We start from the raw sequence: 15,252 nt of genomic DNA on the forward strand, positions 1-15,252 counted from the left end.
TTTTGAGCTCTTAGATTTCATAAAGCACACTACACAGTAGCAGGGCTAATTCACAACTTCCCCTCATCTTGTATCTGCAGCTTGAGAATAAAATTATTACAATAAACATAAATAATAAAATATAATAAATAAATATATAATTATTATAATAATTAAGAATAAAACAGCACTTCTGAAGCACTGTCTTTTTACACTGCTCTGTTGTCAGTGGGAGATGGGAAAGAAGTTTTGAACTGAGCTGCAAACCAACATAAACAGAAGTTCCTTCTTGGTGGTACTTAGTGACTTACATTGCAGAATGACAATTCCCAGCATCTCTGTTACACTGGCTTTGGCAAGATGAGAACCAATTTTGAGCTCTTAGATTTCATAAAGCACACTACACAGTAGCAGGGCTAATTCACAACTTCCCCTCATCTTGTATCTGCAGCTTGAGAATAAAATTATTACAATAAACATAAATAATAAAATATAATAAATAAATATATAATTATTATAATAATTAAGAATAAAACAGCACTTCTGAAGCACTGTCCTTTTACACTGCTCTGTTGTCAGTGGGAGATGGGAAAGAAGTTTTGAACTGAGCTGCAAACCAACATAAACAGAAGTTCCTTCTTGGTGGTGCTTGGTGACTTACATTGCAGAAAGACAATTCCCAGCAACTCTGTTACACTGGCTTTGGCAAGATGAGAAGCTACCCAAGACCTGGGCAACTATTATCAGCCAACGACTAGCTTTTCTGTGATATCTAAGCACCATAATGTTTTTTATGTTTCTTGAAATAAGACAGTTGAAATGGAAACACGCATGATTCCTTCAGTTAAAACTGAAGATGACCACTGGTATCTATCATTCCAACTACATTAACAGGAAAAAGGCAGTAAAGCAAGTGACAGCTTTTAAAGCGAGACATACCACAGAACCTCAGGAGAACCACTCTAAACCCAGAGAGGAAAGTCCACACAGACCACACCTACCCTAAACCTCAAGTGGTGGTCAGATTCTGAACTGGTCTCCAAGATGAAAACCTCGGGAGAACTGAAAGTCTCCTAACTAAATGAATGAGGAATTTTAAAGCATTTTGTGGAACAGCACATTAGATCTGGTTACACCAAGAAGTTGGCAAAAATACCTGGGATTTACCAATATTTTAATGTTCATCAGTGTAATACTAGAAACAGAAATATAGACAGTATTTTTTATATCATTAGTAAGAAAGTTATCTTACCATGAACTTGTGAAAAAAAAAAAGCATTCATAATATCAAAATAACTGCAAATTTTGGAACTGTCACAGGGCAAGGAATGTGTCCTGTCAATTTTCAGACAGACTGATCATTTTACTCTAATACAAAAGCAAAATGTTTCTTTTGGGATTCATTCAGTATCTCAAACTTAAGTTGAATCGGACACCTTCCAAAACCAAAACACTTGCTTAAGTCTACGTGTGGAAGAGTGAAAAGTACAGTCTCATCCTTGTCAACCTGCTTATCAGAGGCGAAGTTGGCTTCATCACTTAGGCCTGGAAGAAATACAACCAAATCTGACAAGTTTGCTCTCCAAAATTCAGAGTGAGAAGGGAGGGTAAACGCTACTCTGAAAAGACCTAGCAGAAAAGCAAGTAAGTTCTGTCACAACAGAAGGTCCTCAACTCTGAAAAATGTATCACCTAAATATTGGTAACTTTTTTTCAGCGTTATTGAGTAAGGATGGACTCATGCATCCAACTAAATGACCTGCTAAATAAATATCTTAGACGAAAACAGCTCTATTTTAATATATTTCTGTAAAAAACAGCCACTAAAGTAACAAGTTATCAGTTAAACTGCAAAAACATCATCACATTACTTACTACAGTGGACCTGTTGGGAAGACCGAGACCTTGTGCTTCTATTTTATATCAAGGAAGAATCCTGGGATACATTCTAAAATCCTGAAATATTGTGCAGTCATGGTTTGCTAAAAGGACAAGAGATATTCAGAGTCTAATAATCTAACTCACCTTCTTTTAGTGCTTTATCCATGTTGTGAGAAATGACCACTCTCCTTGATTGGACTGAATCATGGGAGCTTCCAGACCAATTACTCTGAAATTCAAAGAGAACATTCATCATAAGAGGAAAGAATAAACCAAAAACGACAAAAGAAATAAACTGTAATTCAAGGTGCTATTGCTAAATCATTTGGTCTTTATACAAATATTGTCACCCCATATGGTTAATACAGACAACTGTCAATTGCCCATGAAGTTATTATACATCGTTCATTAAGCCCACATTAACACCCACTGTTGTGTATCCTACACTGTACAACTCAACAAATTATCTTAAAGTTGGTTTATTTGGTAGAAGCTTTATAAGTTCTCCAAGAGACAGGTCATTAGCAAATAGAACATCTTTACGACCTACTGTCACAATGGACTTCATTTAGCCTCATAAACCATTTTCAAAATAAAAGCAAAGTTCTTAGATCTCCTACAGTAATTTTGGTTCACATTCTTTTAGGCTTCTTCCTGCAAAGACACTTCTGGCTGCTGCATTTTAAGCTCCTGTACTATAAAAACTTTTGTCTATATTGGAGTATTAGCTATAATGGTGTCCAAACAGGTGGGTGGATGGAAAAATATTTTTCAGGGTATAGACAAAAACCAGTGATTCATTCTGTGCTTATAGAGAAAGGAGCATAATTCAAACGAAAAATAGAAACTATCCCCACTGCCACTCAGCTTCCTTTGCTCCCCTTGATGGGAGCTCACTCTCCTCAGTGAGGAGACAGCACTTCAGAAAGGTCCCAACCTCTCCAACATTCACTGCTTTCTTATTCTCTATTGAGAATAAGAAAGCAGTAGGAAATGTGAGGGGGGGTTAAGTAAAAACACTCTTTAATGTTTTTAAAGACAGAATGCCATTATTTCAGCCAATTTGCAGGCTAGTACTCGGTGTAACTTGTTGTCCTCCTACTGCAGATACACACATGTAGAGTCTAGAATAAAGCACATCTAATGGGACACAGACGAAGGAGTCACAGCACTACCCTAACAGCAAAATAAAGCTGTTTAGACTCTCTCACACCTAACACACAGCTTTGCCACAGATATTTTCCAGCCCTTGAGTGCCCTCCTTCCACCCACAGTTAATTTGTTCCAGCACATTTGCCTCCATTTGTAGCCCATCTTTCCATCAAAACGATAGTTAAGGAGGGGTAAGAACCAAGTATTATCTGATGAGTGAACCACCACAGATTTTCATGGGCCCCGTCTACCTGAACACAGGTTTAAGCCCTACTCACCTAAACGGCTACAGAAAGCATTTTTGCTGTTTGTAAGAACACCTGGCAATATTTAACAATATTTGTAAGGCTTCAATACATCACCTCTGACTGCTAATGTTGCTGTGCTTCCTCCATGCAAAGCTGTGTTAATGCTAGTCACACAATTGCTTCAGGATTTTTCTGCTTTATTTGCAGCAGGAAATGGGATGATTCATAACCACTTCAATTTAAAAAGAAAAGAGACAGATTCACAGCGACATTAAACATCCCAAATACATTTGGGGAGGGGGAAGGGATTCAGAAAGCCCTATCAAGCAAAGCTCCTTCTGCGAAGAAAGAGCTCCTAAACATGAGGCCACAATCATGACTGAAATTCTAAGCTCAAGATACTCCATCTTCATCACCGCTCATGACATCTTGGGTATCCTACAACACTAAACCCTCTGCTAAACTAAGTCACACCTGATTAGAGGTCAGTAACCTCAAGCCCCTGACTTTGACATCAACAGTTCTCATTTGGACACAGCTTGCAGGAAGCCTTTTTAACGGCCTAAAGCATCAGTCGGCACTCTCCTGAAGCGCCAAATTACTCCTTTCAAAACTAGTTCAAACACCACCCAAGATAAGAAAATGATAAATGCTGAATTCTTACTTTCGCCTCCCTACTCGCCTCAGATCAGGACTTCTTACAGCAGAGGGAACAAAAGAAAAAAGGCCTTCAAAAGGGATCCATGGTGGCAAATAGCTTGTTCCACACCACAATCCAGTTTGCACAATTCCACAATGCAGAAACTGATCCTTTTATGTTTCAATCTTGAACGCTCATGTTAAGGACAAAACAGACTATTGCTGCCTCTAAAACACCAAGATACAAACATCTCAGCTTGCAAGAATATTATTTCATTGAGAACGTCCTCTACGGTTGATACACTTGACTTCTAAAAGGCACTGAGTTTTCATTTTTTACCAAAAAAAAAAAAAAAGTAACATTAATGTACAGCATGGAGAAGCTCAAGTAAGCCAAGTGATCAAAAAGATTCTAGAAGTGAATACAGCCACTGGCAACTGTGATTTTGCTGCTGCACAAATGAAATTACTGAAGGGCAAAGGAAAACGCATGGTATATCAGATTTTCTGAGAAATCCTCCATACTCATCCCAGTATTGCATACAACATCATGAACAGTTTGAGAAAAGCACAGAGGAAGTAAAAAACCTTGTTTAAAACCAAGGTTTCAGCTTTGCTTAAAAACAAATTTTCAAGAACAGGAAATTCCCATCACTTACAAGGCAAAACTATTTTAATTAGGAGGTTGGACAAAGAGCAGACTGGGGGTGCTGAGAGGCTGTGGACTCTCCATCCTTGGAGATATTCCAAACTCAAGAGGAGAAAGCCCTGAGCAACCTTACCTAGTTGGACCCCCCCTGAGCAGGAGGGTGGACTAGATACCCTCCACGCACTCCTTCCAGCCTGAACTGTTGTGTGGTTCTTGATGATCCTTCAGAGAACTGTGAAATTAATTTAGTGACCAATAATGGACCAGATCTTAAGATGCCTCCTCTAAAACAGCTGATCAAACACCTTTTTGCTTTCAATCTTATGAACTTGCATTTAGCAGAACCAAGTCATAGGTCTTGTTAGCTTAGATTTGCTTTAAAAAAAAAAAAAAAATCTGTTTGTGAGAAAAATAATGATGAATTAACTAAAAAAAAAAGCCTAAAAAACTAACAGACACCCCTGAGTTACCTGACATATGGCAATCAACACCTTAAATCCAACAGTAACAACTCAGCAATACAGGTTTACCAGCACCTGTGATAACAGAAGGATTCACAGTCCAAACGCAGCTCTAACAGCTCAGAGAATGAAAAAACCAACAGATTTCACTGGAAGGCTTCCTTCCCACCCCTGCCTCAAGTCAGATGGAAGATGTACGCAGAGAACAGGTTCAGCTAGAAAGCCTAGACTTAAATGTTTTCACATTTTTCTTCATGTCGCTTATCTGAAGGAAAATGGTGCTACGTTTCATCAAACAGTTGGCATAACCCTGCCTGAGCCAAAGATGTTCATAAATGGATTTAACACAGTCAAAGCTCTGGCTTAGATGCTCTTTTATACTGATTAAAACCTGGTATGTTCCCCGTTAGTCCTGACTTGCACTGTCTTAGCCCCAAAAAATCGGGCTCCACCCTGTTGAGTTTATCATTGAAGAATGGCAGAAACCAGACTGAAACTTGAATAAAACTTGACAAAACGACTCGAAGGGGTAGGGGTGGAGCACACTGGGAAAGCACATGCAAAGAATGAAGTTGTTAACAAACAGCAAGGCCTGTTTCCTGGATCAGTTCAAGTTTTCCCCAATTTTAACTTTGTTTACAGGGTGGAAAAAAAAAAAAAAAAAGGATGGGTGTTATTTCCTGGAGACTTCTGAATAATACTCATTGTTCAACACTTTTGAGAACGACTTACAACACAGACAACAAGTCTGTAAGGCCCAGGAGAAAGAGCTAAGGCTGGTATCGAACATAAAATTATGTCTTAAGTTCAGTCTCCTACACATGCAAAAATTAAGTTCATGTCATTTATTGGTTTCAGCAATTTAAAATTAGTTTTGAAGAAAAACAATAAATGTTAAATAATAAAGAACTAAGAAAGTGTTTCAACAACTTCACTGAATAAATGGCAAAGCATGGAGAACCTTCCACCACCAAGAAATCCATCCACAACACTCAGTCATCAAATGCAATTCTTAAAACCAGGCACCTGCTACAGGCACGCCACACGCAGACCTACTCTGCCGTGGAATTACAGCCAGCAGCACAGAAAAATTAACAATTATTTCTATTACATTAACTCAATTACAACTAAACTAGACCAGAACTCAGGACAGATCCCACAATATAGATGGGCCTTGTGCACGAGACGCTCAGTTTAATCTAAAAGGCAAAGACCACATCCAATCCCACAGACAAGAATTATCCAGTTGCTCAGAGCTACTTGCTCCACCCACTGCTGCCTAATTAAATGTATGTTTTACAAAGAGAAGAAGAAATTAACATCAGACTGGACTTTGAGGATACAGAGTCACAGCTTTAAATAATACTTCAGTGAACTCTCCATAAATTCAGTTTTAACTGATCTGGATAGATGTTTTCTTATAGTAGTAAATACTACTTAAACTTATGATGCAAAAATAAACCTTCTATTCACAAGAGTTAATGTGTTTAATTAATACCTACAGTTCCATCTTAGATTATAAAGCAAGTATATGTATGTCACATTAAGCATTAATCTACATATATTAAGGGCTACCACAACTAGCAATTTAAAAATCAACATACTTAAAGCATGTTAATCCTATTATGTTAAGCATCATTATCTCAATAACAATTTTATAATATCGGCCTATCTTATTCCCACTACCATAGTAGCTTCTGGAACATGTAAACGGTGTTTATCATATGAGGATCTTCTATCTTAAATGTGCCATGTTTGAAACGGATAAAACTGTAGTGGTATAAAAACTTTATAATCAGGGCGAAACTTCCTTCACTTGAGATTTCATCTAATATTAGACAGATAAGAATATGAAAATGAAACTTTTCTCAGGTAATACTTCTCATTCCCATCACTACAGCTAAGAAATAACAGGTAAATTGCCATGTACATTTCTGCTCAGCAAGAAATATAGCATTATTGTGTGCTGGGATCTTCAGTATCACCATCAAAACAAAGGCTTATGTGAACTCTCAGGGTACATCACAGCCCCTTTCTACTGAACATCTCCACACTCTCCTCCTCCATTAGAAACAGACAACAAGAACCCATGGCCTCACGTCAAGGTCAAATGAGCCACGTGCTATGAAAACTGAATTGCCAGCAAGTCAGAAAAACATGCACAGACTCACACCTCAGCTGCAGAGTCTCAGCTCCACAATCAGAGAGAAATTCCTACACTGCCTGCTCCTATACCCTCCCTCCAACATGACTTTTCACCGTACAAAGGTAGGGTGTTCCGTCTTTTAAGAGCATCACAGAACTTGCAGAAGGAACCATCATCATTAATTTTATTAACATTAACTTGTTCTTTTCCATTGAGCATGCTTAATAGGGGAAAAAACGCTACAGAAGGACTGGTCATATAAACCTCCCATGGACAAAACACAAACTTGTCCCCTTAAAACTACACAACTTCTTTTATTTCTTTTTTTTTTTGAAATTTTTTAAAATCACTTAACAAGGTGGCAGTTTGGGAAAGGATATGCTATTCCACATCACTGCTAGTTCCTTGGGTAAATTTTGCTGCTCTCCTTTGCAGAGCACAATGAACCAAGACCTGGCAATAAAAGGAATTTGATCAGATTTTCTTTTCAGAATGCTTCCGATACACATGTACAGTATTTTCAATACCAAAGTGTATCTTGAATGCAAGATGCTTTGAATATTGACCTTATTACAGAGGTTTTGGTTCCACCTGTAGCACTCTGCTGCCAGAGACTTGGGCAGCAAAATCCCAATGAGCCCACCACCCTTCTTTCTTATTGACTCAGGGTGGGTTGGTTATCAGAAGAAATGAACTAGCTCCCTAGTTAAGTTGTCAGTCATAAAACACTTTGAGTGAGAAGCAGACCGTACAAAGCTAAAAGCAGCCTGATTGACAGCAAAACATGAAATGTCTATCTAACACAATGTTGAGAAACTTGAATGCCAAGCACAATACAATGCAGAGCTGAAGACGACACAGGACACAATGGAAAGAAACAAAGAATTGTATGACAAGACAAGAAATCTCTAAATACATATGAGGAAACAGAAAGAGTTGCACGACAAGACAAGAAATCTCTAAATACATATGATGGATTAAAAGTCTGTGTGGAAAACAAAGTCTGCTCACCGCTAAGGAGTTATGGGACAGATAAGTGAGATACAGAGTCTGAAAAACATTTCATTTCCTAAGATCAGTCTCCTGTGAGAATGAAGTTACCACTTCAAAGTTACGCCAGCAGGTAATCAATACATGCAGTCATAACAAAACTTCAATTCTGAAAAAGTTTATAAATCCTTAAGGATAACAGATATTCTACAGATCCCTAAAAATAAAGCATAGCAGAAACATCCAAAGGTCCCAAAGTGAAACAGGCCCCAGTGAACCGTAACTGAGCGTTTGAGATTCATGCAGCATCCTCTTAAAAGTTTAAAATATTCCTGAAATTGTAGGCAATGCTACAGTATCTTTTCACTATTATAATTTCACAGCTTGCCTAGTAGTAAACTCACCTGCATCATCAAAAGCCAATTGTTAACCTACCCATATAAGAGACAGGACTAAGAACAAAAGCATCAGATTCAGTTCTGTTAAAAACAAACCAAACTTAAACATATTCTCTCCTTTCAGTCCAGAAAAAAAAATAATAAATTAAAAAGAATGGCAGGAGATCAGAATAGTTCGGTGCAAGCCCAAGAGGATCCAAAACAAGCACAACAGAAGAGCAGCAAGCAGAGACTGCCATGACTGGCAGAAGTAACAGCAGTAATCCTGCAAAATCAGAGATATCACTAGTTCTCAACAAACCAGAGAATGAGACCACGGAACATGTTTGGCTTTAGGTTGATAAAAACCCTATAAACACTTTTGAACAATTACTAAAGTGTAAAGATCAAGAGTTAGGAAGTTTTTCCTCTCCCTCACAGCCACTCCAAACTGCTTATTACCTCAAGAGCTGCTCTGCATCTTGCTTGAAACTGACGCCCACAGATGGCAAACCTTCCACTTCCTACAGCCATTGGGGGTCCTGCTAGCTTACCTTCAACAAGCTTCATCGGGTGACAAAAGTCCAACAGTGAAGGAAAATAAAACTGCATGTCATTTCTCTCTGCCTCCTTATGTTCCTTAAAAAGAGCAGAGCACTCAGCTTGGATACCATGGGAGATACTCAACTTGGGTCAAATTGCCATCCCACCTGAATCACTCAGAGCATTTCCAATAATCCCCCTATTCATCCTTCTATGGCGTAAATAAAAACCAGTACTAGCTCCCTGAATCCAGAGATTTCAACGATTACCTGATTTACCTGACCTGATAAGAAAAGATTTACCCATACTCTCCCATTAATCCCAGATTCACAAAAAGTCCAGGTTCAAGGATGGAAGAAGCCATCGTCATGTCTCCATCAGGGTCAAAAAGTAAGATTAATTAAATATTTCTGAAAATGGAGAGCTACTAAACAGAAGTGAACAAGAGTGACCAAATATGTCAGGAACTGACTTTTATAGAAATACTCAAAATCAGTGGCAACTGTTAATCATAGGAAACCAAAACCAGGACATGAGAATCAGTACACTCTTTTCACTGGAAAAAAACCACCATTTATTACCTTTCTGTTAGTGCTGCAACACAGACTAGGTAGATTATTCTCTGTACAGAGCATCATTCATTTAATCTGAATTTAAAATGCGGCACTTCGTTTTTGCATTGTTTAAATGAAGTTGATAGCCCAGCTCCCTATTAGATACTCAGCTTGGGTTAAATTGCCATCCCACCTGAATCACTCAGAGCATTTCCAATAATCCCCCTATTCATCCTTCTATGGCGTAAATAAAAACCAGTACTAGCTCCCTGAATCCAGAGATTTCAATGATTACCTGATTTACCTGATCCAATAAGAAAAGATTTACCCATGCTCTCCCATTAATCCCAGATTCACAAAAAGTCCAGGTTCAAGGATGGAAGAAGCCATCGTCATGTCTCCATCAGGGTCAAAAAGTAAGATTAATTAAATATTTCTGAAAATGGAGAGCTACTAAACAGAAGTGAACAAGAGTTGCCACCGTCACGTCTCCATCAGGGTCAGAAAGTAAGATTAAACTATTTCTGAAAACGGAGAGCTACTAAACAGAAGTGAACAAGAGTGACCAAATATGTCAGGAACTGACTTTTATAGAAATACTCAAAATCAGTGGCAACTGTTAATCATAGGAAACCAAAACCAGGACATGAGAATCAGTACACTCTTTTCACTGGAAAAAAACCACCATTTATTACCTTTCTGCTAGTGCTGCAACACAGACTAGGTAGATTATTCTCTGTACAGAGCATCATTCATTTAATCTGAATTTAAAATGCGGCACTTCGTTTTTGCATTGTTTAAATGAAGTTGATAGCCCAGCTCCCTATTATTCAGAGATCTTGCTCTGAATCAGAGTCAAAACACTATGCTGAAAAGAAAGCTCTGTCCTGCCAGTTTTTTTGGCAGAGAAACAACTCTCACTGGGAACGTGGGAAAATGTGTTTTCCTTCTCCTTCCCACTAACTTGGTTAACATGGTTCCTCATGTGAGTCAAAGCCATCTCCCCTACAACCACATGAGTTAGCAGCCATGCAGGGAACAAGCTTGAATTTAAAGAGGTGACGCATGCGCTAAGAAGTCTCTTCAAGGGCTATCTTTGGTGTGAGCAAGTCCACTGATACTTGCAATAGTAAAAAAAACCCTTCAAACCAGACATTTTTGCAAAAGTACAGTTGGGTCACCATGCCTTTTTGCTGTCTTGCATTTTGCTGTCCTCCTCCACCACAAATAATCTTGTCATAAAACAGCTCCTGAGACGCGCTGAAAAATACCTGATAATAATATAATGTACAATTTCAAAGTGTCGTTCAATTCCTACTATTTCAGTATCAGTAGAAACTATTGACCAATTTTGTTACTGCCTGTAAGTACTTAAATTATTAAGTAAAACGATATTATTATTTTCTTCTACATTTCTCTCCCCTTTTCTTTCCAATGAAAATATAAAAACACTGGAAGAAACACAAAGCTTTATGTGGAAGCCAAACAACTGCACAGATGCACCTTGCGATCAGAGCTCTCATACAGAAGACAGTGTTGAAAGCAAATCTCATCCCAGAGATATAAATTGCACGCCTTGCTTCGCAGTTCTCAGCAGATTTCAAATGCTCTTGCTGAGATACCTGACTTTAGCAGAAAGCCTTCACCTTTCAAGTCCCACGGGGGTTGCACAAACAATGTTCAAGTTTGGAAAGATGGCTTCTCTAGTAGCAAGTTCAAGCAAAATGAAAAAAAAAAAAGGCATACAGCTTGCTCTTCTGGAGTCCCAACCTGCAACACAGCACTTCCTCACCCAAGTTATTCACTGGTGGCATACAGCTTGCTCCTCTGGAGTCTCAACCTGCAACGCAGCACTTCCTCACCCAAGTTATTCACTGGTATGAACAGGTCCGTGAAGACCAACTGCACTAAACTTACACTGTAAGTGCTTACTGAATGGAGAACTTCTAAAAAACCACCCTTTTTTCAGCACAGCATAAAGAACTCGATACAAGTCTCTTTGAAGTTGATTGAGTACTCCCACTCGCTTTCCAAGAGCCGAGCCTGACTCCCACTAGAGTAAACATGTATTACTGAATACTTACTGTTTCCTCATTTGTTAACCCAATGTGAAAATCACTCAAAGACAAAAAAAAAAAGAACCTTTCTGCCTTGAGTTCCTGCCCATTTGACACATGCAAAGCAAGATGAGATTCTTTCCTTAAAATTTCTTTTTTTTCCATTATTAGGCCAGGAGAGGGTTCTTCCCTGTTCTTGAGGAAAAGGCACAACAAGGCTGAAGAAATTGAAGCTTTATAGTCATCCTACTACTGGCTCCCAGAAAACAATAGACAAGGGCATCATAAGGCTCTGTGAAAAATGGGAGAGGAACAACTGAATGATAATAAAGCCATGGAAATACAAAAAGATGTATAATAAAAAGATTACGCTACACATTTTTCAGAGAGAAATGTAGGCAGGAAACTTTGCCGTAAACATTTTAGCGAATGGCCTACATTTCTATATGCTGTCTATATAGACACTATTATTTTCTTCACCTACTGAAAAGCAAATTAGGAAATCTGAACATATACAAAATCGTGTTTAGAAAAAGTACATCAAGGAGCTTTGCAGCCCTGAAGCTGTTTTGTATCAATGTTGCTGAAAAGCAAATTAGCAAATCTGAACATATACAAAATCGTGTTTAGAAAAAGTACATCAAGGAGCTTTGCAGCCCTGAAGCTGTTTTGTATCAGAAATAAATCAACAAAACTGTAAATTGAAGGCATGAGGAACGCAAATAAGAGGCCTAGAATTACAGCTTCTAAACAGAAAGGATAAAATACCTCGCTCCTTTTTTGACAGTCCCTTTCATAGGGCCAGGATAAATTTTGGAAACGGTGCAAGGAGGGAGAAGACAAATTTTAACTGGATCAGGGCAAGGGTAAAGAAACAATCCCAGAGAAAGGGTTGCAGCAGGTACTGCTGCTTTAGCAGTGACTTTTAAATACCAGATTTCAATTCCCTTCTGAAACAACGAACACGTATTACAAAGCTACAATAAATGCATATAGCACAGACCACACAAGCAAGAACAGGTGTGCGCTATTTACATATACGAATCCAATGGATGGCCACAATTGGAGAACATCTTGAAGAGAAAGAGGCAGTAACACACCACAAAAAGAAAATGCATATGGTAGAGTAACTGGAGTGACTGTATTTGCTAGTTTCACTCCTGTTCAGTGGGCATATGTATTATGTTTTTCACAAAGGCGGGGAGAAAAAGAGGAAATAAATTTATTTTTTTTTTCTTCGATTCTCAGCTTCCCAAATTCCATCAGTTTTCACTGTTTGTCTGTTTCACAAATCTGAAAGTTGCTCCTCATTGCAGCAGCAGGGAGATTTCAGTAAATAAGTTTATATAAATATTTGTTTTACTATGTATACAATGTGTTCTCCTAGAGGTAAATTAACGCACATCCAGATGTTGAGATAAGTATACCAGCATTTAAATGTCACTGGAGCTACGTCATTATCACGGAAATATTTAATCTTGCAAATCTGAATGCAATGAGAATTTATTTCTGACGCATTTTTTCTTTTGTTTTGGTTTTTTTTTTTGGTTTTTTTTCCATTTGATCTAAGATAGTCCTTTACTACTCTGGTGCCCACAGGCTGCATTTTTTCTTTTGTTTTCGGTTTTTTTCCATTTGATCTAAGATAGTTGAATGGTGAAATACAGAAACATAGTCCTTTACTACTCTGGTGCCCACAGGCTTAATACACGTTGTTTCCCTGCATTCCTATGCCAAAAACCAGCTGAACAATCCTTAGCTGTACCCATTTAATATACTACATACAGGACAAGTACTTTCTGCTTATCAGCTGTTGACTTTGTGCGTTACATCTTCTCACTTCCCCATTTCCCACTTCTAACGCTCGTACACACTATTTATTCTTCACTCCCTTCAAAAAAGCTGAGTCTGATACTGAATCTTCGAAGCAAAGAGGATTTTTAAAAAGTCTACCAAGAAGACAAAACGAGTATTGCACACACCCACGCCACAAATACAGCTTGAATGCACCTTTGCGAGCTCTATTATTCACTGAAGTCACTAACCCCTGACCAAACTGTCCCTTCTACTGACGATAATGTCCTACCAGTTTCCATTAACTGCAGGCCTGGAAAAGCATATTGCTCACAAACACTGGTTCCTTCCCTCCCTAGGTCAAAGAACGAAGGAATAAACCATTAGTGTAGGTCGTTAGCTGATTTGATTGGCAAGACAGAAAGACAGGCAACTATATCAGCAAGTGATTTCTAACAGGTTCTCTGCCCTGCCAGCACCCTCCGCTTTCTGCAAATTCAGCTGCATTCACTGCAGCCCCAGAAACACAGAAGTGACAGAGTTATTTACTTGCTGCTAAAAACACAGAGTACATGTACTAAACTGGGTCACCAGAACAGCTAAGCTGTACACCAAGGTGGCACAAATTATGCTCCTGGTTCTCTGACAGGGCACTCTCAGGTATCCCGTGTGGCACCATCAAAGTGAAATAGCACTTAGGTGGTACTGCCTACTGCTGCAGCACTTGACACGCTAACACACCCTGCTAAGGTCTACAACTCGCCGGCGAGAGGCCAAGGGCACCCGACCGGAGAGTCACCGGCTGTAAACGTCAAACACCACAACCCCACGACCAGTGGGCAGAGCAGGAGTGCTGGCAGGTCCTCCCCCTTCCCAGCAGTAGTTTTTCAGGCCTGTCTAGGATCAGCTCTGGAGCACTGGATTAATTGATGGGGGGCTGAGGCGTGGAAGGGAGGAAAGTTAACTTTGACTAGAACCTATAGTCAGTCTCCAAAAATCTTGCGCTACCAGTCCCACTCAGAAGAAACCAAAAATACTCCTAAGCAGTGAGCTACAAAGAGCTCATGAACACGAATTAGTACATTTTAGAAGCCACACAGAAAATAAATTTGTTTATCTTTTGCATAGAGGTCTGCAGCGGTTTGAGAACACATTGGCACTTCCTCAAGGCATTATGATAACACTATCTAAAGCTGCCCAACTTCAGAGCATGCATTTAAGCAATGCTATGCTGGCTCTTCGAGCACGTCTCCCTCTTTTGCTAATGACATTTCGACTGAAGGAGCAGAAAAGGATTTGATACACAGCCAACAACAAATTGCCGTACCAGCATTCCCACAATCCGATGGTCTCTCTCACAGCAACGACTTGATTTTTCCTGCCCGCCTGCTACCCTCCAGCACAACTTTTCCCATTTAAAGCCCCCACGACCGGCAGAGACCGGACAGGCTCCCGCGGCCGCAGGAGAACACCGGGACACGGGGTTTGGGTGGTCCGGCGCCCGGCGGCAGAGCCAGGGCCGCGCCACCTCCGTCCCCGCTCCCCTGCCGGCGGCAAGGGGAAGGCTCGCCGCGGCCGCCGCCCGCTCCCCTCCCGCCACTTACCCCCGCGATCCGCAGGACCGGAGCGGCGGCGGCGAAGTCCGGCGGCGGCAGTCGGCGGCGGTCGCGACACATGAGGACGATCAGGGTGCCCAGCGCGGCGGCCACGGCGGCGCAGCCCGCGTAGAGGGCGAGGCGGAGCAGCAGCAGAGCCAGGCAGGGCGGCCCGCCGCCCCCCGCC

At 40.0% G+C, this 15,252-nt stretch overlaps 1 protein-coding gene across 1 annotated transcript in view; it reads right to left on the bottom strand.

The window, feature by feature from the left end:
* The window catches only part of SNX25 (sorting nexin 25), an 81,971-nt gene extending 66,725 nt beyond the window's left edge, over positions 1 to 15,246 (bottom strand). The window contains exons 1-2 of the mRNA XM_014945519.1: positions 15,075 to 15,246; positions 2,005 to 2,089 (exon numbers count right to left, since the gene is read on the bottom strand). Of these exons, the coding sequence (XP_014801005.1) occupies positions 2,005 to 2,089; positions 15,075 to 15,146 (157 nt within the window). The 5' untranslated portion in view covers positions 15,147 to 15,246. The remainder of the gene's footprint in view (positions 1 to 2,004; positions 2,090 to 15,074) is intronic.
* Between the last annotated feature and the right edge of the window lie 6 nt (positions 15,247 to 15,252).

Source organism: Calidris pugnax, unplaced genomic scaffold, assembly GCF_001431845.1.
Source record: "Calidris pugnax isolate Ruff unplaced genomic scaffold, ASM143184v1 scaffold58, whole genome shotgun sequence".
Taxonomy (NCBI): Eukaryota; Metazoa; Chordata; class Aves; order Charadriiformes; family Scolopacidae; genus Calidris; species Calidris pugnax.